The sequence below is a fragment of the Mytilus edulis genome, chromosome 7, assembly GCF_963676685.1.
Source record: "Mytilus edulis chromosome 7, xbMytEdul2.2, whole genome shotgun sequence".
NCBI classification, from domain to species: Eukaryota; Metazoa; Mollusca; class Bivalvia; order Mytilida; family Mytilidae; genus Mytilus; species Mytilus edulis.
Genome location: NC_092350.1, coordinates 87,216,408 through 87,239,175, shown reverse-complemented (window position 1 = coordinate 87,239,175; position 22,768 = coordinate 87,216,408). Strand labels below are relative to the sequence as shown.

At 35.9% G+C, this 22,768-nt stretch overlaps 2 protein-coding genes across 2 annotated transcripts in view; both read left to right on the top strand.

Annotated features, from left to right (window-relative positions):
- Positions 1-22,768, top strand: part of LOC139483476 (RUN domain-containing protein 1-like) — a 393,318-nt gene that overhangs the window by 131,352 nt on the left and 239,198 nt on the right. The window lies entirely within an intron of this gene.
- LOC139482545 (uncharacterized) lies at positions 19,788-22,214 on the top strand. Its single transcript, XM_071266457.1, has 4 exons — positions 19,788-19,799; positions 20,709-20,939; positions 21,390-21,635; positions 21,951-22,214. Exons 1-4 carry the CDS (start codon positions 19,788-19,790, stop codon positions 22,212-22,214), a joined length of 753 nt encoding a protein of 250 aa, XP_071122558.1.

Here is a 22,768-nt window from a genome sequence, read left to right as displayed (position 1 = left end):
CCTCATGCAAAGCTCTGATTCCTTTCACGATTTAGCTATTCTATTTGGACCTTTTGGATATAGCTCTTCATCTTTTATATAAGCTTTGGATTTCAAATATTTTGGCCACGAGCATCACTGAAGAGACATGTATTGTCGAAATGCGCATCTGGTGCAAGAAAATTAGTACCGTTAATTTTATTATTAATAGATGAAAACTGATCACTGATTCAATGAAATCAAACTATTAATTGTTTGTTCAATTTAAGAAAATGCCATTGTTCAAAGGAAAAAGGAAAAGAGGACTAACATTGACTCTCTACAAATAGCCATGGAGATAAAAGTCATCCCCGCCCTCGAAGCGAACTAACCCCTCTGGAAGTAGTCTTGTCGTCAAATATACGTCACAGAGATCACCACATATATTTAAGAAAAGTATATCGCCGATCAAAACTTCAACACCTATATATATTAGACGTAATCTGTTCACCCAAAATCACGAAATTTTCGAAACAAAAAAGGCAGATTTACAGAATTCATTATTCACGAACATCGATGAAGCCAAGTTAATCTCGAGGAAGAGCATGCATGCATTAGACAACGAAGAAGTCATAGAAGAAGAAGACCACGTAGTAGACCACGAGAAAGACCACATGGAAGACCTTGAGGAAGAATATAGCTTTAGATAAACTCTCAGACGTAGGGAAAAGGGAAAGATTTTTTTGCAGTATTTTTGGTTATCGTTGACAACATTTTTTGTTTTTATTCTTCGTGAAACATATTATTAAACCTAGGTTCCCACAATTTATTTCATAATTCAATCTCATGAATTTTTTTAAGCACCATAATAATTATGTGTTTTTTAATGAACAATGTAGCCTCATTTAGGTAAGTTTCAACGACTCATAGCTTGAATATAAAGATATCATTTGTACTTCCCCTCACGCATTCAGGAATTATTAAGACGTCTATCAACACCGGACAGCGTGCACGCCGCCAAAAACAACATTCATACCCATTGCTCCAAAAAACATTAATTTGAACTTGTAGGTCTGTAAATAGAATCATTTTAAAATTAAAATGTCACTTTTTTAAGCAATTTGTCGTGGGGCAACTGATTTTGTAGGAGTTCAACTCTACGTACAACAGTAAATGATACATGCATCTCTTCGTTAAAGTATTCACCACAGCATAGCATTCTCTGATTTTCAATATTTTGATCAGTTGAATAAGAAAATTGAGATTTAGAAATGTACATGCCTTTTGAAGCGGTGACAATTACTCCACTCAAGCACAACCGAAAAATCCTCTTACGGTTTTCATTGCAGAACCAAATGTTCTGCGTGTGTAGATTACTTGCCGTGTTGGGATCAATTGAAAATAACAATTATCAGACAATATCTGATTATTATGTTCTAGAGATCAATCGGAAATCACTATTATCAGACAATGCTTGGTTATCATGTTTTAGGGATCAATCGGAAATCACCATTATCAGACAATTTATTGTTAGCTTGACTTTTTGTCCTCCAGATCAATCGTCAATCTCCTGTATCAATTATTACCTGGTGATTGTGTTCTCGAGATCAATCGGAAATCATCTTTATCATGTTTATCCTTTAAGCATCTGCCCTTGGTAACTCCTGCATATGAACACCAATACTATTTGTTCAGATGCATCAGCCACAAGAAAGGACTTGACTCAAAAACTATTTTTATAATGGATATGATGCTGCTTCTGGTGCATGGTTCATAAACACAAAATATAATGGTTTACGTGACTCCATATCTTATTTACTCAATTCAAATTTCATGTTTTTTGTGATTTTTTTGTCGAGCCTGCAACTTTTGTTGCAGAAAGCTCGACATAGGGATAGTGATCCGGCGGCGGCGGCGGCTACGGCGGCGGTGTTAGCTAACTTTTTAAAAGCTTTATAATTTAGAAGGTGGAAGACCTGGATGCTTCATACTTTGTATATAGATGCCTCATGTTACGAAGTTTCCATCGGCCACATGTCTAATGTCCTTGACCTCATTTTCATGGTTCAGTGACCACTTGAAAAAAAAGTTCAAATTTTTTATAATGTTGAATTCTCTCTTATTATAAGTAATAGGATAACTATATTTGATATGTGCGTACCTTGAAAGGTCCTCATGTCTGTCGGACAGTTTTCACTTGACCTCGACCTCATTTCATGGATCAGTGAACAAGGTTAGGTTTTAGTGGTCAAGTCCATATCTCAGATACTACAAGCAATAGGGCTAGTATATTCGGTGTATGGAAGGACTGTAAGGTGTACATGTCCAACTGGCAGGTGTCATCTGACCTTGACCTCATTTTCATGGTTCAGTGGTTATAGTTAAATTTTTGTGTTTTGGTCTGTTTTTCTCATACTATATGCAATAGGTCTACTATATTTGTTGTATGGAATGATTGTAAGGTGTACCTATCTAGCGGGCAGATGTCATGTGACCTTGACCTCATTTTCATGGTTCAGTGGTCAAAGTTAAGTTTTTGAGTTTTGGTCTTTTTATCTAATACTATATGCCATAGGTCATCTATATTTGGTGTATGGAAATATTTTATGATCTTTATGTCAGCCGGGCAGGTTTTATTTGACCGTAACCTCATTTTCACGGTTCATTGCACAGTGTTAAGTTTTTGTGTTTTGGTCTATTTTTCTTAAACTATAAGTAATAGGTCAACTATATATGTTGTATAGAAGCATTGTTAGCTGTACATGTCTACCTGGCATGGTTCATCTGACCTTGACCTCATTTTCAAGGTTCATTGGTTTTTGTTTAGTTATCTTGGTTAATGTTAAGTTTATGTGACAGTTGTATTAATTAAAGCTTAGCTTTACATTTAGCACTATCAACATAATATCAATGATTAGTATAGAAGGCGAGACATTTCAGCGTGTGCACTTTTGTTTCTATTCTTGTGTATTGTCTATTGCAATTGTTTGATATTTGATATAAAAATTAATATACTGACTAAGCCTATGAAGGGTCCCCTATATGAAATAAAATTAATCTATCTAAATGTATTTATCTATTCCTGATTTTGTGTTTTTTAATGCACTTGTCTCTATTCTTGCTCAACTCATCTGGCTGCTGGTATCTATGATGAGGTGTTTTTTACATTTGACTGATCACAAACTGAAACTTACGGAAGTTATTTTTTTTTAATAATAGTCTGAAAACTAACTTCAACGTAAAGTTGGATGCCAAATGAATATCTCGGCGGGAAATACATCTTGACTAAAAAGTTAGGTTGCACATATTTATAAATATCAAATCCTTGATACAGTTGAGCGGTATTATTTTTTCTTAATCCGTCTAGTCCAGTCACGAAATGCTGAACTCGCTATATTTTTTGCCCTCTGAAAACGACATTTTTATGTGTGAAAAGGGACGAGAAGATGTTAACATTTTAACATCAAAGACCAGAGAGTCACGTTTCATTATTGACACAAAGATTTTATCAATGACACCAAACAATATCGAGTAATGATATTCGATCGACGGAGTTGATCGCCAGTAAAGTTACAAACTAATGGTACCACTTATTAAAAGATATGGTCCGATAGGATGAGAAAACCAAGACATTGTATCGATATCCCATCAACATGACGAAATAACAACAACTATCATTGCATTCTTATTCATACTGATGTGTGTTTGTGTCAAACCATGAAAGAACTGTATTGACAATAAAGAACTCTAATATTAAAACAATATGCATCCAGTTTGCGGGGAAAATATAAAACTTAAATGTATTATCCAACCAAAACTCATTTGATCTTTTATTTATTATCCATTTTTAACCCAAATTTTCCTTTTTGTAATTTGTTCTTTTAGCAAGTCAGATACATATATCACGATAGTATATTTGACTTCAATTTAGTACTATATGCCCTTTAAGCTCACCTGTCCGTCATCGTCGTCGTCCGTCGTCGTTAACTTTTACAAAAATCTTCTCCTCTGAAACTACTGGGCCAAATTAAACCAAAGTTGGCCACAATCATCATTGGGGTATCTAGTTTAAAAATATGTCCTGTGACCCGGCCAACCAACCAAGATGACCGCCATGGTTAAATATAGAACATAGGAGTAAAATGCAGTTTTTGGCTTATATCTCAAAAATCAAAGCATTTAGAGCAAATCTGACAATGAGTAAAATTGTTTATTAGGTCAAGATCTATCCGCCCTGAAATTTATAGATGAATCGGACAACCCAATGTTAGGTTGCTGCCCCTGAATGGTAATTTGAAGGAAATTTTGCCGTTTTTGGTTATTATCTTGAATATTATTATAGATAGAGATAAACTGTGAACTGCAATAATGTACAGCAAAGTAAGACCTAAAAATAATTCAACATGACAAAAATGGTCAATTGACCCCCTAAGGAGTTATTGCCCTTTATAGTCATTTTTTTACAATTTTCATAAAATTTGTAAACTTTTACTAACATTTTCCACTAAAACTACTGGGCCAAGTTCATTATAGATAGAGATAATTGTAAGCAGGAATAATGTTCAGTAAAGTAAGATCTACAAACACATCACCAAAACACAATTTTGTCATGAATCCATCTTTTTCCTTTGTTTAATATTCACATAGACCAAGGTGAGCGACACAGGCTCTTTAGATCCTCTAGTTTTCATACAAATAAGTAGCATTCACGAAGATCAGTTTTGTTACGTTGCACACTTTTAAAGCAAGAAAAACTAGCATATGAAAACCAAAATATGTACTTTTTTTGTTTAATCAGTTTCTGTTCGCTTATATGTAATATATCAATTAGACAGTAACCTGGCGACACAAATAACCAAAATATACGAAAGACGTAAATTTGACATCAGCCTGACGACATAAATAACCAAAATACATCAACATACACAATACGTCAATTAGACAGCAACCTCACGACACAAATAACTTAAATACATCATCATACGAAATACGTCAAGTAGACAACAACCTGACAACACAAATAACTAAAGTACATCAACATACGAAAAGGTCATTTAGACAGCAACCTGACGACACACATAACCAAAGTACATCAACATACGAAAAGGTCATTTAGACAGCAACCTGACGACACACATAACCAACATACATCGACAAAAGAAATAAGTCAATGCCACCGAAACCTGACGACACAAAGAACAAAAATAGATCAAAATACGATATACGTCAACTAGACAGATAAATGACGACACAAAAAACCAAAAATATATCAGCATACGAAATACGTCAATAAGACAGCAACCTGACGACACAAATAACCAAAATACACCAACAAACGAAATACATCAACAAGACAGAAACATGACGACACAAAGAACAAAAATTCATCAACATACGAAATACGTCAATTAGACAGCAACCTAACGACACAAATGAGCAAAGTATACTTACTCTAGAGACAAACAAATCTATCGGAGCAAGGTAAACTTACACAAACAACAAACAAAACTAACAAAGCAAAGTGTACTTACTCTAGAGACAAACAAATATAACGGAGCAAGGTAAACTTACACGAACAACAAACAAAACTAACAAAGCAAAGTGTACTTACTCTAGAGACAAACAAATATAACGGAGCAAGGTAAACTTACACAAACAACAAACAAAACTAACAAAGCAAAGTATACTTACTCTAGAGACAAACAAATCTAACGGAGCAAGGTAAACTTACACGAACAACAAACAAAACTAACAGGGCAAAGTGTACTTACTCTAGAGACAAACAAATATAACGGAGCAAGGTAAACTTACACAAACAACAAACAAAACTAACAGAGCAAAGTGTACTTACTCTAGAGACAAACAAATCTAACGGAGCAAGGTAAACTTACACAAACAACAAACAAAACTAACAAAGCAAAGTGTACTTACTCTAGAGACAAACAAATATAACGGAGCAAGGTAAACTTACACGAACAACAAACAAAACTAACAGGGCAAAGTGTACTTACTCTAGAGACAAACAAATCTAACGGAGCAAGGTAAACTTACACGAACAACAAACAAAACTAACAGAGCAAAGTGTGCTTACACGAACAACACACAAAACTAACAGAGCAAAGTGTACTTACTCTAGAGACAAACAAAACTAACAAAGCAAAGTGTACTTACTCTAGAGACAAACAAATCTAACGGAGCAAGGTAAACTGACACAAACAACACACAAAACTAACAGAGCAAAGTGTACTTACTCTAGAGACAAACAAATCTAACGGAGCAAAGTGTACTTACACGAGCAACAAACACTTTGCTCCGTTAGATTTGTTGGTCGATCGTACAAGGATTTGCTGGTCGCTTATGTAAGAATACTTTGATAAATTATATTCATGTGTCGTCAGTGTAGGTATACTTAACTTCGTAAGATTTGTGGTCGCGTGTGTAAGTTTGGGTTTATACATCTCTGATTAAATCAAGTTTGTGTTATAAAGAGTCCTTGTTTCGCGATGTTTACAAGTAATTCACTCTCCTGTCTATTTAAGATTGACGTAACAACGAATGTTAAACCCGTTGCTGTATTTCATTTCCAGATGTTTACAAGTAATTCACTCTCCTGTCTATTTAAGATGGTAACAACGAATGACAAACCCGTTGTTGCATTTAAGATGGTAACAACGAATAATAAACCCGTTGTTGTATTTAAGATGGTAACAACGAATGATAAACCCGTTGTTGTATTTAAGATGGTAACAGCGAATGATAAACCCGTTGTTGTATTTAAGATGGTAACAACCAATGATAAACCCGTTGTTGTATTTAAGATGGTAACAACCAATGATAAACCCGTTGTTGTATTTCATTTACAGATGTTGAAAGACTGACCTGTGAATTTCAATCACAACGGTTCGTTGTCTTAACTTTGTTGGTTTGTTTTAGTACCGGTCAAATTTGTGAACTGGTCGTTTTGACTACTCAAAGCTGATTTATATGATAGGAGCATAAATGTTACTAATGCGTGACAAGTATGCAAAGCTTATTTATATGATAGGAGCATGAATGTTACCACTGCGTGACAAATATTCAAAGCTTATTTATATGATAGGAGCATGAATGTTACCACTTCGTGACAAATATTCAAAGCTGATTTTTATGATAGGAGCATGAATGTTACTAATGCGTGACAAGTTTTCAAAGCTTATTTATATGATAGGAGCATGCATGTTACCACTGCGTGACAAATATTCAAAGCTTATTTATATGATAGGAACATGAATGTTACCACTTCGTGACAAATATTCAAAGCTGATTTTTATGATAGGAGCATGAATGTTACCACTTCGTGACAAATATTCAAAGCTGATTTATATGATAGGAGCATGAATGTTACCACTGCGTGACAAATATTCAAAGCTGATTTATATGAATAATAGCGAATACTAAAACTTTTCAACGAAAAGTCGCCATAAAAACTCATACATTGTATTCAAAGTGTTTCTACTCATTGACCATGGAGTGGTTTGGGTGATTGGTTGAAGGTTCAGTGGCAAATATAACATATTTAGGACGATGAAGTGGTTTTGGGTTCCAGTTTTTAGAAAATTTATTATTTCCGCGCTTTCGTATTATTCAAAAGTTTTGTTTTTCTTTCTGTTGGTTCATTTGTACAACCATGTCCGGAAAGGAACTTTTTTTTATCTTTAACCATGATATTTTGCCTGAACGTATAGTGAATCCAAGAGACGAATTGTTGCATATCATCATTGTCTTCAAGTGACTTTGTTTGACCTTTGACCTCGATATCATAATACAGGATTATTTTTTTTTTAATTTCCGTGTCCAAAATATAACTTTTAGATGGATTTTTTTAAAATGTGGTACGATTGCGTATGCGACATCTTTCCACCACCAGAGGCCAATTGACGAAGGGGGAAAACAATCTGATACTAGAATGTAACCACATAAAAGTAAGGAGATGTGGTGTGGTTGCTTATGCGACAACTTTCCACCAGAGACCAATTGACGTAGGTGGAAAAACAATCTAATACTAGAATGTAACCATATAAAACAGGCAGGTGTGATGTGATTGCGATGGCGACAACTTTCCACCAGAGACCAATTGACCTAGGTGGAAAACAGTCTGATACTAGAATGTAACCATATAAAAATAAGGAGATGTGGTATGATAGCTTATGCGACTACTTTCTAACACCAGAGAACAATTGACGTAGGGGGAAATCAATAGGATACTAGAATGTTACCATATAAAACCAGGAGATGTTGTATGATTGCTTATGCGACTACTTTCTAACACCAGAGAACAATTGACGTAGGGGGAAATCAATATGATACTATAATGTTACCATATAAAACCAGGAGATGTGGTATGATTGCTTATGCGACTACTTTCTAACACCAGAGAACAATTGACGAAGGGGGAAATCAATATGATACTAGAATGTTACCATATAAAACCAGGAGATGTGGTATGATTGCTTATGCGACTACTTTCTAACACCAGAGAACAATTGACGTATGGGGAAATCAATATGATACTAGAATGTAACCATATAAAAATAAGGAGATGTGGTATGATTGCTTATGCGACAACTTTCCACCACCAGAGACCAATTGACGTAGGTGGAAAAACAATCTTATACTTGAATGTAACCATATAAAATAAGCAGGTGTCAAAACTGTGCACTTGAAATAAAGCCAGGCATAATCATGCAAGAGGCTGTAAAACTGTGCACTTGAAATAAAGCCATGCATAATCGTGCACGAACTTGTAAAACTGTGCACTTGAATTAAAGCCATACATAATCAGGCAAGTAGTTGTAAAATAATGCATTTGAATTTCAATAATTTTGCCGTGTTTGCTAAAATTAATCTTGTATTACCATGATTACGTAGCGTGCAGCATTTTGCTAACAGTGCTCGGAACTTATAAAACTGGCTGAATTGTTCATGCCCGATTAATCGATACTTTGTCTTTTTGGGCATGCCCAGTTCTACAAATATCTGTACCAGAGACCAATTGACCTCGGTGGAAAATAATCTGATACTAGAATGTAACCATATGAAAATAAGGAGAAGTAGTATGATTGCTTATGCGACAACTTTCCACCAGAGACGAATTGACGTAGGGGGGAAAACAATCTGATACTAGAATGTAAGCTAGAATGTAACCATATAAAAATAAGGAGACGTGGTATGATTTCAAATGCGTCAACTTTCCACCACAAGAGACCAATTGACGTAGGCGGAACACAATCTGATACTAGAGAGTAACCATATAAAAATAAGGAGGTGTGGTGTGATTGCTTATGCGACAACTTTCAACCAGAGACGAATTGACGTAGATGGAAAAACAATCTGATACTAGAATGTAACCATATCAAAATAAGGAGATGTGGTGTGATTGCTTATGCGACAACTTTCCACCAGAGACCAATTGACGTAGGTGGAAAACAATCTGATACTAGAATGTAGTCATATAAAAATAAGGAGATGAGATATGATTGCTTATGCGACAACTTTCACCAGAGAACAATTGACGTAGGTGGAAAAACAATCTGATACGAGAATGTAACCATATAAAAGTAAGGAGATGTGGTGTTATTGCTTATGCGACAACTTTCCACCAGAGACCAATTGACGTAGGGGGAAAAATCTGATACAAGAATGTAACCATATACAAATAAGGAGATCTGGTGTGATTGCGTATGCAACATCTGTCCTCACTAGTGGCCAATTGACGTAGGGGAAAACAATCTGATACTAGAATGTAACCATATAAAAAAGGAGATGTGGTATGATTGCTTATGCGACAACTTTTCACCACCAGAGACCAATTGACGTAGGGGGATAACAATCTGATACTAGAATGTAACCATATAAACTAAGGAGATGTGGTAGGATTGCGCATGCTTATGCGACAATTTTCCACCTCCATAGACCAATTGATGTAGGTGGAAAACAATCTGATACTAGAATGTAACCATATGAAAATAAGGAGACGTGGTATGATTGCTTTTGCGTCAACGTTCCACAACCAGAGACCAAGTGAGGTAGGGGGAAACAATCTGATACTAGAATGTAGTCATATAAAAATAAGGAGATGAGATATGATTGCTTATGCGACAACTTTCACCAGAGAACAATTGACGTAGGTGGAAACACAATCTGATACTAGAGTGTAACCATATAAAAATAAGGAGGTGTGGTGTGATTGCTTATGCGACAACTTTCAACCAGAGACGAATTGACGTAGATGGAAAAACAATCTGATACTAGAATGTAACCATATAAAAATAAGGAGATGTGGTGTGATTGCTTATGCGACAACTTTCCACCAGAGACCAATTGACGTAGGTGGAAAACAATCTGATACTAGAATGTAGTCATATAAAAATAAGGAGATGAGATATGATTGCTTATGCGACAACTTTCCACCAGAGACCAATTGACGTAGGTGGAAAACAATCTGATACTAGAATGTAGTCATATAAAAATAAGGAGATGAGATATGATTGCTTATGCGACAACTTTCCAGCAGAGACCAATTGACGTAGGGGGATAACAATCTGATACTAGAATGTAACCATATGAAAATAAGGAGAAGTGGTATGATTGCTTATGCGTCAACGTTCCTCCACAAGAGACCAATTGACGTAGGTGGAAAACAATCTGATACTAGAATGTAGTCATATAAAAATAAAAAGATGAGGTATGATTGCTTATGCGACAACTTTCCACCAGAGACCAATTGACGTAGGTGGAAAACAATATGATACTAGAATGTAACCATATAAAAGAAAGAAGATGAGGTATGATTGCTTATGCGACAACTTTTTACCAGAGACCAATTGACGTAGGTGGAAAAACAATCTGATACTAGAATGTAGTCATATAAAAATAAGGAGATGAGGTATGATTGCTAATGCGACAACTTTCCACCACCATAGACCAAGTGATGTAGGGGGGGGGGGGGGAATCTGATACAAGAATGTCAACATATAAAAATAAGGAGATCTTGTGTGATTGCGCATGCAACATCTGTCCACCACTAGTGGCCAATTGACGTAGGGGAAAACAATCTGATATTAGAATGTAACCATATAAAAATAAGGAGATGTGGTATGATTGCTTATGCGACAACTTTCCACCACTAGAGACCAATTGACGTATGGGGATAACAATCTAATACTAGAATGTAACCATATTAAAATAAGGAGATGTGGTGTGATTGCTAATGCAACAACTTTCCACCAGAGACCAATTGACGTAGGTGGAAAACATCTGATACTAGAATGTAGTCATATAAAAATAAGTAGATGATGTATGATTGCTTATGTGACAACTTTCCACCACCATAGACCAAGTGACGTAGGTGGAAAAAATCTGATACAAACATGTAACCATATAAAAATAAGGAGATCTTGTGTGATTGCGTATGCAACATCTGTCCACCACTAGTGGCCATTGACGTAGGGGAAAACAATCTGATATTAGAATGTAACCATATAAAATAAGGAGATGTGGTGTGATTGCTTATGCGACAAATTTCACCAGAGACCAATTGACGTAGGTGGAAAAACAATTTGATACTAGAATGTAACCATATAAAAATAAGGAGACGTGGTATGATTGCTAATGCGTCAACTTTCCACCACAAGAGACCAATTGACGTAGGGGGGAACAATCTGATACTTGAGTGTAACCATATAAAAATAAGGAGGTGTGGTGTGATTGCTTATGCGACAACTTTCAACCAGAGACGAATTGACGTAGATGGAAAAACAATCTGATACTAGAATGTAGTCATATAAAAATAAGAAGATGAGGTATGATTGCTTATGCGACAACTTTCCACCACCAGAGACCAATTGATGTAGGGGGAAAAACAATCTGATACTAGAATGTAACCATATAAAATAAGGAGATGTAGTATGATTGCTTATTCGACATCTTTCCACCACCAGAGAACAATTGACGTAGGGGATTAACAATCAGATACTAGAATGTCACAATATAAAAATAAGGAGATGTGGTATGATTGCTTTTGCGACAACTTTCCACAACCAGAGACCAATTGACGTAGGTGGAAAAACAATCTGATACTAGAATGTAACCATATAAAATAAGGAGATGTGGTATGATTGCTTATTCGACATCTTTCCACCACCAGAGAACAATTGACGTAGGGGGTTAACAATCAGATACTAGAATGTCAAATTATAAAAATAAGGAAATGTGGTATGATTGCTTATGCGACAACTTTCCACAACCAGAGACCAATTGACGTAGGTGGAAAAACAATCTGATACTAGAATGTAACCATATAAAATAAGGAGATGTGGTATGAATGCTTATGCGACATCTTTTCACCACCAGAGACCAATTGACGTAGGTGGAAAAACAATCTGATACTAGAATGTAACCAATAAAAGTAAGGAGATGTTGTATGATTGCTAATGCAACACCTTTCTACCACCACAGAACAATTGACGTAGGGGGTTAACAATCAGATACTAGAATGTCACAATATAAAAATAAGGAGATATGGTATGATTGCTTATGCGACATCTTTCCACAACCAGAGACCAATTGACGTAGGTGGAAAAACAATCTGATACTAGAATGTAACCATATAAAATAAGGAGATGTGGTATGATTGCTTATGCGACATCTTTCCACAACCAGAGACCAATTGACGTAGGTGGAAAAACAATCTGATACTAGTATGTAACCATATAAAAATAAGGAAATGTGGTGTGATTGCTTATGCGACATCTTTCCACCACCAGAGACCAATTTACGTAGGTGGAAAAACAATCTGATACTAGAATGTAACCATATAGAAATAAGGAGATGTGGTATGATTGCTTATGCGACATCTTTCCACCATGCACCAGAGACCAATTGACGTAGGTGGAAAAACAATCTGATACTAGTATGTAACCATATAAAAATAAGGAGATGTGGTATGATTGCTTATGCGACATCTTTCCACCACCAGAGACCAATTGACGTAGGTGGAAAAACAATCTGATACTAGAATGTAACCATATTAAAATAAGGAGATGTGGTATGATTGCTTATGCGACATCTTTCCACAACCAGAGACCAATTGACGAAGGTGGAAAAACAATCTGATACTAGAGTGTAACCATATAAAATAAGGAGATGTGGTATGATTGCTTATGCGACAACTTTCCACCACCAGAGACCAATTGACGTAGTTGGAAAAACAATCTGATACTAGAATGTAACCATATTAAAATAAGGAGATGTGGTATGATTGCTTATGCGACATCTTTCCACAACCAGAGACCAATTGACGAAGGTGGAAAAACAATCTGATACTAGAGTGTAACCATATAAAATAAGGAGATGTGGTATGATTGCTTATGCGACAATTTTCCACCACCAGAGACCAATTGACGTAGTTGGAAAAACAATCTGATACTAGAATGTAACCATATTAAAATAAGGAGATGTGGTATGATTGCTTATGCGACATCTTTCCACAACCAGAGGCCAATTGACGTAGGTGGAAAAACAATCTGATACTAGAATGTAACCATATAAAATAAGGAGATGTGGTATGATTGCTTATGCGACATCTTTCCACAACCAGAGACCAATTGACGTAGGTGGAAAAACAATCTGATACTAGTATGTAACCATATAAAAATAAGGAAATGTGGTGTGATTGCTTATGCGACATCTTTCCACCACCAGAGACCAATTTACGTAGGTGGAAAAACAATCTGATACTAGAATGTAACCATATAGAAATAAGGAGATGTGGTATGATTGCTTATGCGACATCTTTCCACCATGCACCAGAGACCAATTGACGTAGGTGGAAAAACAATCTGATACTAGTATGTAACCATATAAAAATAAGGAGATGTGGTATGATTGCTTATGCGACATCTTTCCACCACCAGAGACCAATTGACGTAGGTGGAAAAACAATCTGATACTAGAATGTAACCATATTAAAATAAGGAGATGTGGTATGATTGCTTATGCGACATCTTTCCACAACCAGAAACCAATTGACGAAGGTGGAAAAACAATCTGATACTAGAGTGTAACCATATAAAATAAGGAGATGTGGTATGATTGCTTATGCGACAACTTTCCACCACCAGAGACCAATTGACGTAGTTGGAAAAACAATCTGATACTAGAATGTAACCATATTAAAATAAGGAGATGTGGTATGATTGCTTATGCGACATCTTTCCACAACCAGAGGCCAATTGACGTAGGTGGAAAAACAATCTGATACTAGAGTGTAACCATATAAAATAAGGAGATATGGTATGATTGCTAGTGCGACAACTTTCCACCACCATAGACCAATTGACGTAGGGGAAAAACAATCTGATACTAGTATGTAACCATATAAAAATAAGGAGATGTGGTATGATTGCTAATGCGACAACTTTCCACCAGAGACCAATTGACGTAGGTGGAAAACAATCTGATACTAGAATGTAGTCATATAAAAATAAGGAGATGAGATATGATTGCTAATGCGACAACTTTCACCAGAGACCAATTGACGTAGGGGGATAACAATCTGATACTAGAATGTAACCATATAAAAATAAGGAGATATGGTATGATTGCTAATACGACAACTTTCCACCAGAGACCAATTAACGTAGGTGGAAAAATAATCTGATACTAGAATGTAACCATATAAAATAAGGAGATGTAGTATGATTGCTTATTCGACATCTTTCCACCACCAGAGAACAATTGACGTAGGTGGAAAAACAATCTGATACTAGTATGTAACCATATAAAAATAAGGAGATGTGGTATGATTGCTAATGCGACAACTTTCCACCACCAGAGACCAATTGACGGAGGTGGGAAAACAATCTGATACTAGAATGTAACCATATAAAGACAAGTAGATGTGCTATGATTGCGTATGCGACAATTTTTCACCAGAGACCTACTTTCGTAGGGGGAAATCAATCTGATACTAGAATGTAACCATATAGATAAGGAGATGTGGTATGATTGCTAATGCAACAACTTTACACCACCAGAGACCAATTGACGTCGGGGGAAAACAGTATCATACTAGAATGTAACCATTTAAAAATAAGGAGATGTGGTATGATTGCTTATGCAACTACTTTCCACCAGAGACCAATTGACGTAGAGTGAAAGCAATCTAATACTAGAATGTAACCATATAAAAATAAGGAGAAGTTGTATGATTGATTATGTGACAACTTTCACTAGAGACCAATTGATGTAGGGGGGAAACAATCTGATACTAGAATGTAACCATATGAAAATAAGGAGATGTGGTATGATTGCTAATGCGTCAACTTTCCACCAGAGACCAATTGACGTAGGGGGAAAACAATCTGATACTAGAATGTAACCATATGAAAATAAGGAGATGTGGTATGATTACTAATGCGTCAACTTTCCACTACCAGAGACCAATTGACGTAGGGGGAAAACAATCTGATACTAGAATGTAACCATATAAAAATAAGGAGATGTGGTATGATTGCTTATGCGACAAGTTTCCACCACCAGAGACCAAATGACGTAGGGGGATGACAATATGATACTAGAATGTAACCATATAAAAATAAGGAGATGTGGTGTGATAGTTAATGCGACAACTTTCCACCAGAGACCAATTGACCTTGGTGGAAAACATTCTGATACTATAATGTAACCATATTAAAATAAGGAGATGTGGTATGATTGCTTATGCGACATCTTTCCACAACCAGAAACCAATTGACGAAGGTGGAAAAACAATCTGATACTAGAGTGTAACCATATAAAATAAGGAGATGTGGTATGATTGCTTATGCGACAACTTTCCACCACCAGAGACCAATTGACGTAGTTGGAAAAACAATCTGATACTAGAATGTAACCATATTAAAATAAGGAGATGTGGTATGATTGCTTATGCGACATCTTTCCACAACCAGAGGCCAATTGACGTAGGTGGAAAAACAATCTGATACTAGAGTGTAACCATATAAAATAAGGAGATATGGTATGATTGCTAGTGCGACAACTTTCCACCACCATAGACCAATTGACGTAGGGGAAAAACAATCTGATACTAGTATGTAACCATATAAAAATAAGGAGATGTGGTATGATTGCTAATGCGACAACTTTCCACCAGAGACCAATTGACGTAGGTGGAAAACAATCTGATACTAGAATGTAGTCATATAAAAATAAGGAGATGAGATATGATTGCTAATGCGACAACTTTCACCAGAGACCAATTGACGTAGGGGGATAACAATCTGATACTAGAATGTAACCATATAAAAATAAGGAGATATGGTATGATTGCTAATACGACAACTTTCCACCAGAGACCAATTAACGTAGGTGGAAAAATAATCTGATACTAGAATGTAACCATATAAAATAAGGAGATGTAGTATGATTGCTTATTCGACATCTTTCCACCACCAGAGAACAATTGACGTAGGTGGAAAAACAATCTGATACTAGTATGTAACCATATAAAAATAAGGAGATGTGGTATGATTGCTAATGCGACAACTTTCCACCACCAGAGACCAATTGACGGAGGTGGGAAAACAATCTGATACTAGAATGTAACCATATAAAGACAAGTAGATGTGCTATGATTGCGTATGCGACAATTTTTCACCAGAGACCTACTTTCGTAGGGGGAAATCAATCTGATACTAGAATGTAACCATATAGATAAGGAGATGTGGTATGATTGCTAATGCAACAACTTTACACCACCAGAGACCAATTGACGTCGGGGGAAAACAGTATCATACTAGAATGTAACCATTTAAAAATAAGGAGATGTGGTATGATTGCTTATGCAACTACTTTCCACCAGAGACCAATTGACGTAGAGTGAAAGCAATCTAATACTAGAATGTAACCATATAAAAATAAGGAGAAGTTGTATGATTGATTATGTGACAACTTTCACTAGAGACCAATTGATGTAGGGGGGAAACAATCTGATACTAGAATGTAACCATATGAAAATAAGGAGATGTGGTATGATTGCTAATGCGTCAACTTTCCACCAGAGACCAATTGACGTAGGGGGAAAACAATCTGATACTAGAATGTAACCATATGAAAATAAGGAGATGTGGTATGATTACTAATGCGTCAACTTTCCACTACCAGAGACCAATTGACGTAGGGGGAAAACAATCTGATACTAGAATGTAACCATATAAAAATAAGGAGATGTGGTATGATTGCTTATGCGACAAGTTTCCACCACCAGAGACCAAATGACGTAGGGGGATGACAATATGATACTAGAATGTAACCATATAAAAATAAGGAGATGTGGTGTGATAGTTAATGCGACAACTTTCCACCAGAGACCAATTGACCTTGGTGGAAAACATTCTGATACTATAATGTAACCATATAAAAATAAGGAGATGTGGTATGATTGCTTATGCGACAACTTTCCACCAGAGACCAATTGATGTAGATCGAAAAACAATCTGATACTAGAATGTAACCATATAAAAATAAGGAGATGTGATGTGATTGATTATGCGACAACTTTCCACCAGAGACCAATTGACGTAGAACGAAAAACAATCTGATACTAGAATGTAACCATAAAAAAGGAAATGTGGTGTGATTGCTTTTGCGGCAATTTCCCACCAGAGACCAATTGACGTAAGGGGAAAACAATCTGATACTAAAATGTAACCATATAAAAATAAGGAGATGTGGTGTGATTGCTTATGCCGCAGCTTTCCACCAGAGACCAATTGACGTATGGGGATAATAATCTGATACTAGTATGTAACCATATTAAAATAAGGAGATGTGGTATGATTGCTAATGCAACAACTTTCTACCACCAGAGACCAATTGACGTAGGTGGAAAACAATCTGATACTTGTATGTAACCATATAAAAATAAGAAGATGTGGTATTATTTCTAATGCGACAACTTTCCACCAGAGACCAATTGACGTAGGGGAAAAACAATCAAATACTAGATTGTAACCATATAAAATAAGAAGATGTGGTATGATTTGTAATGCGACAACTTTCCACAAGAGACCAATTGACGTAGCTGAAAAACAAGCTGATACTAGAATGTAACCATATAAAAGTAAGGAGATGTGGTATGATTGCTAATGCGACAACTTTCCACCACCAGAGAACAATTGGAGTAGAGGGAAAACAATCTGACACCTAGAATGTAACCATATAAAAGTAAGGAGATGTGGTATGATTGCTAATGCGACAACTTTCCACCACCAGAGAACAATTGAAGTAGAGGGAAAACAATCTGATACCAGAATGTAACCATATAAAATAAGGAGATGTGGTATGATTGCTTATGCGAAAACTTTCTACCACCAGAGAACAATTGACGTAGGGGGTTAACAATCAGATACTAGAATGTCACAATATAAAAATAAGGAGATGTGGTATGATTGCTTATGCGACAACTTTCCACCAAAGACCTACTTTCGTAGAGGGAAATCAATCTGATACTCGTATGTAACCATATAAAGTCAAGGAGTTGTGGTATGATTTCTTATGCGACAATTTTCCACCAAAGACCTACTTTCGTAGGGGGAAATCAATCTGATACTCGAATGTAACCATATAAAGATAGATAGATTTGGTATGATTGCTAATGCGACAACTTTCCACTAGAGACCAATTGACCTAGGGGGAAAACAATATGATACTAAAATGTAAGCTAGAATGTAACCATATAAAAATAAGGAGATGTGGCATGATTGCTAATGCGACAACTTTCAACCACCAGAGACCAATTGACGTAGGTGGAAAACAATCTGATACTAGAATGTGACCATATAATACTTTAAACAATATGAAAATAAGGAGATGTGGTAAGCTTGCAAATAACTTGATTAGACAAGTTGAACTATCAACCAAAGTTCCAATAAAGTAGATGTAAGCGATTATGGACAACCGTACGGCCTTCAACAATAAGAAAAACCCATACCGTATAGTCGGCTATAAAAGGCCCAACATGAAAAATATCAAACAATTCAATTGAGAAAACCAACGGCCTTATTTATAACAAAACACTTTACGAAAAACGAATATGACGGACACGAACCAACGACAACCACTTAACTAAAGTCCCCTGACTTTGGACAGGCATATAAATAATGTGGCGAGGTTCCACATGTTTGTGAGCGCTCACCTCTCGCCTAACCTGGGACAGTGTTGAAACAGCACAACATAAGAACAAACTATAAAAATCAGTTTAAAAGGCTTAACTCATCAGATCAAAGCAGAAATACATCAAACAAAAACACAGACCGGAGTGCTTTTTTAGGACTTGAGTCTGTTTTTAAAACAAATGGTTCATAAACTACTAGTACAGTCTATGGAAGAAGCGATTCGATAAAAACTTTTATTATATCAACGAGCGATATTGTCTTATATCAACGAGTTGTATTGTGGGAAATTTCAGACGAATGTTCGCATTTGTACGAAGAAAGGCAGATTTCTCGGCATAAAGTAATGACTCTTTTCTTTAAAGTCATATGAAAGCTCATTTTTTTGAAAAAATGAAAGAAAAAAAGACGTCACATTTCAAAGTTTATATTGAATAACGATAATTTAATATGTTCTAAACACCGAGATTCGTGTTATAACCCTGTATTGAACAAAAACTCGAGACGGTTCCAGCGTCATCTTTCCATGGAGTGCTCATTAATTATGCAACGTCACCGTTTCCGGATTTTTCCGAAGCTGAATTCAACTTTTGACCTTTAGGTACTTGATTACGCAACATGGAAGCTGAGGTAAGAAAATGTATATAAACATTGATGCTAGTGTTTTTTGAACGTTATATATTTGAATAGAAAACAATGGTATTGCTTGCAGAGGGATCTGAAATAATTAACGTGTCTAGATGAGACAAATAAACTGATTATAGCATACGCCAATAAAATTTCTTCAGGACAAGGCTATTGAGGCACCAATAGGGGTCCATCCGGAATTTCGTTTTTTTGATGCCCTACCTGTCAAGTTCGAAAGAATATTCTTATTATTTGTTCTAATGAAAATATCTAACACTATCTTCAATAGGCCACGCGAAAATGTGTTAAATAGGGAAATATACGACATTTTCTTCTAATGATAAATGTGCATATAACCCGAGTTTCAACGGTTTTTTATTTGTTTATTGTTTTGAATACAAATAATGATTTCATTTTTAGCCTTTTATAGCTTACTATACGATGTTGGTTTTGCTTACTTTCCGTCGTTATCATCTTTTTTCTATAGCATACAGTAGCAAAAACTGTGTTTTACTTTACCCCCTGTCCATTATTTTGAGTAGAAATATTAAAATTATTTCTTCAGTAGAATAATAAAATTATTTCTTTTCTTTTCTTCGGAATTGTTTTTTTACACGAAATTCAGAATCAAACCTTTTTTTGTAATCCACAAGAATAATCGGTGTCTATATTTTAGAATTTGCTATAAAATATAAAAAAGAAGATGTGGTATGATTGCCAATGAGACAACTATCCCCAACATATACAAAAGTAATATCTTTTTGTCATGATCAAGAGTTCAAACAAATGGACTATATCTTCACATTTTTTAATACAAAATCTTCAGCATTCAATTTTTCTTCATAAGGTCACAACAAGAAATTTAATTTAGTGTAACTCAATTTTCACATTTTTGTACTTGATATTTGATAGAGTTCAGACGAATCTAGATCAAGATCATCGAGATCATCATCCCCGGACTCGGATGAAACACTAGGTGTTAGTATAGTAAGGGGTAGAGGCATAGGCAGAGGTAGAGGTAGAGGTAGGCAGACAAGAGGAAGAGGACAGGACCGTGGGAGGCGTACAGAAAGAGAGCCAGCTCCACCCACTAGGGCCGACACAGCTGCACGTTTGAGACAGGAGAGGGATGCACAGCTGAGGGTAATTGCTTATATTTGCATCAATTCTCTGACCATACGAACAAACAATCTTTATCATCATTTCAAAACACAGCATTTTATTTTAAAGATGTTGCATTTGTAATGAAAACATAGCTTTGTAACATTGCTTGGCAAAAAAAAATTGTTCATTCATATATATCTTGTATTCTTAGTTTCCTCAATATAGGATTTTTGCGAATAGAATTTAAATTTAATATACTTTCATACATTTTTTCTCGTTGTGCACAATCCTTTTCATTAATTTTGTGGGGCAGACTAGATTTTTATATTATTTTTTGTGTGTGCATTCTTTGCAGTTCTCCTGAAGTCAGATATTGTTATCAGATAAACTGCCACAACTCACTCCCTTTTTGCCCAATTATAGGGTGTGTAATTAGGAAACAATAACATATTTTTTATATTTGTTATAATGCATTTTTTCTATTTACAGGAACGTGTTAGTCAGTTGACGGATGGGGCTCGTCAGGATTTGATTACAAAGATGGTTGAAAAACATCCCCAATTTGTATTCGACATCCTGACGGCCTCCACCAATCAACCACAGGAAGGCCACCATCCTCCCTCAGGTGTAGCAGTCCCAAGCTGGTGTCGGTGCTCCCACTGCCGAGAGATGCCAACAGAGGGAGAGAGAGTCTGTTGTAATCAGATTCCTCTCAATTGCATTTCCCGGCTTCAGGTTTGGTATATGATTCAGAAGCAAACATTTATTCGAGCATGGTTATAAAGCTTTAGACTCTGAGCATGCATACAAAATAGTACTGGTCTATGATTCGAAATACTATTTGAATGTGTTCAAGATGATAACTGATTGAATTATGTTGCAGATTTGATATGTGTTACCAATTTACTTCTTGATAAAGCAATGTATAGTTTACAATTAGCATTTATAACTGCTGTTGCTGCTCCTTACAGAAATTGCAAAAATATGACCATGTTGAAAACTTTGATGAGAAATATGAAAAAAAATAATTTACTACCTTTCTTTTTAAAGGACTTTGATCTGGTTGTCCTTGATCAGGTGGTGTTGGCGGTAGCCCAACGATACCGCCAAGATGTCTTTGGAGTCGGGGATGATGAGGACTACAACAGAGGGAAGAGACATACTGCATATAGGAAGTTCACCTTGTGGCACCATGGGTACTTGGGAGCAGTCAACAGGAGAGTTATTCCCTCCTGTTGTGTTTGGAGGATCAGGGACAAATACCCTGATCCATTCGGGCAATACAGGGGTTTCCTGGGTGGGCGACTTGGCTAGACAATTAAATTTTTTTTTAACTGAATGTATGTGTTACCTTTTTATCATCCCAAATACCTGTTGAAATTCTGGGTCAGCACCAATAAAAATTGAACATATCAAACCAAAAAATTAAGGATTAACCATAAAAATTCCAAATACAAAAACCTGACACAGAACATACCGAAGACCAATTAATTGATGAATCCTGACTTGGGTATACAGGTTATATAAAAAAGAAGATGTGGTATAATTGCCAGTATGACATCTCTCGAAAAGATACCAAAATGACACAGAAATTAACAACTATAGGTTACTGTACGGCCTTTAACAATGAGCAAAGCCCATACCGCATAGTCAGCTATAAAAGGCCCCGAAATGAAAATGTAAAACAATTCAAACGAGAAAACTAACGGCCTAATTTATGTTAAAAAAATGAACAAAAGACAAATATGTAACACATAAACGACAACAACTGAATTACAGGCTCCTGACTTGGGACAGGCACATACAAAGAGAATGTTAGCCTATTTTGAATACTATAAAATTGCTATCAAGTTACAAGTAGGATCTTT

What these genes read in the sequence shown, in the direction of transcription:
- LOC139482545 (XM_071266457.1), top strand. An exon ending in AGAGGGATGCACAGCTGAGG is followed by an intron (nt 20,940 to 21,389) that starts GTAATTGCTTAT and finishes TTCTATTTACAG; the next exon opens with GAACGTGTTAGTCAGTTGAC. An exon ending in ATTGCATTTCCCGGCTTCAG is followed by an intron (nt 21,636 to 21,950) that starts GTTTGGTATATG and finishes TTCTTTTTAAAG; the next exon opens with GACTTTGATCTGGTTGTCCT.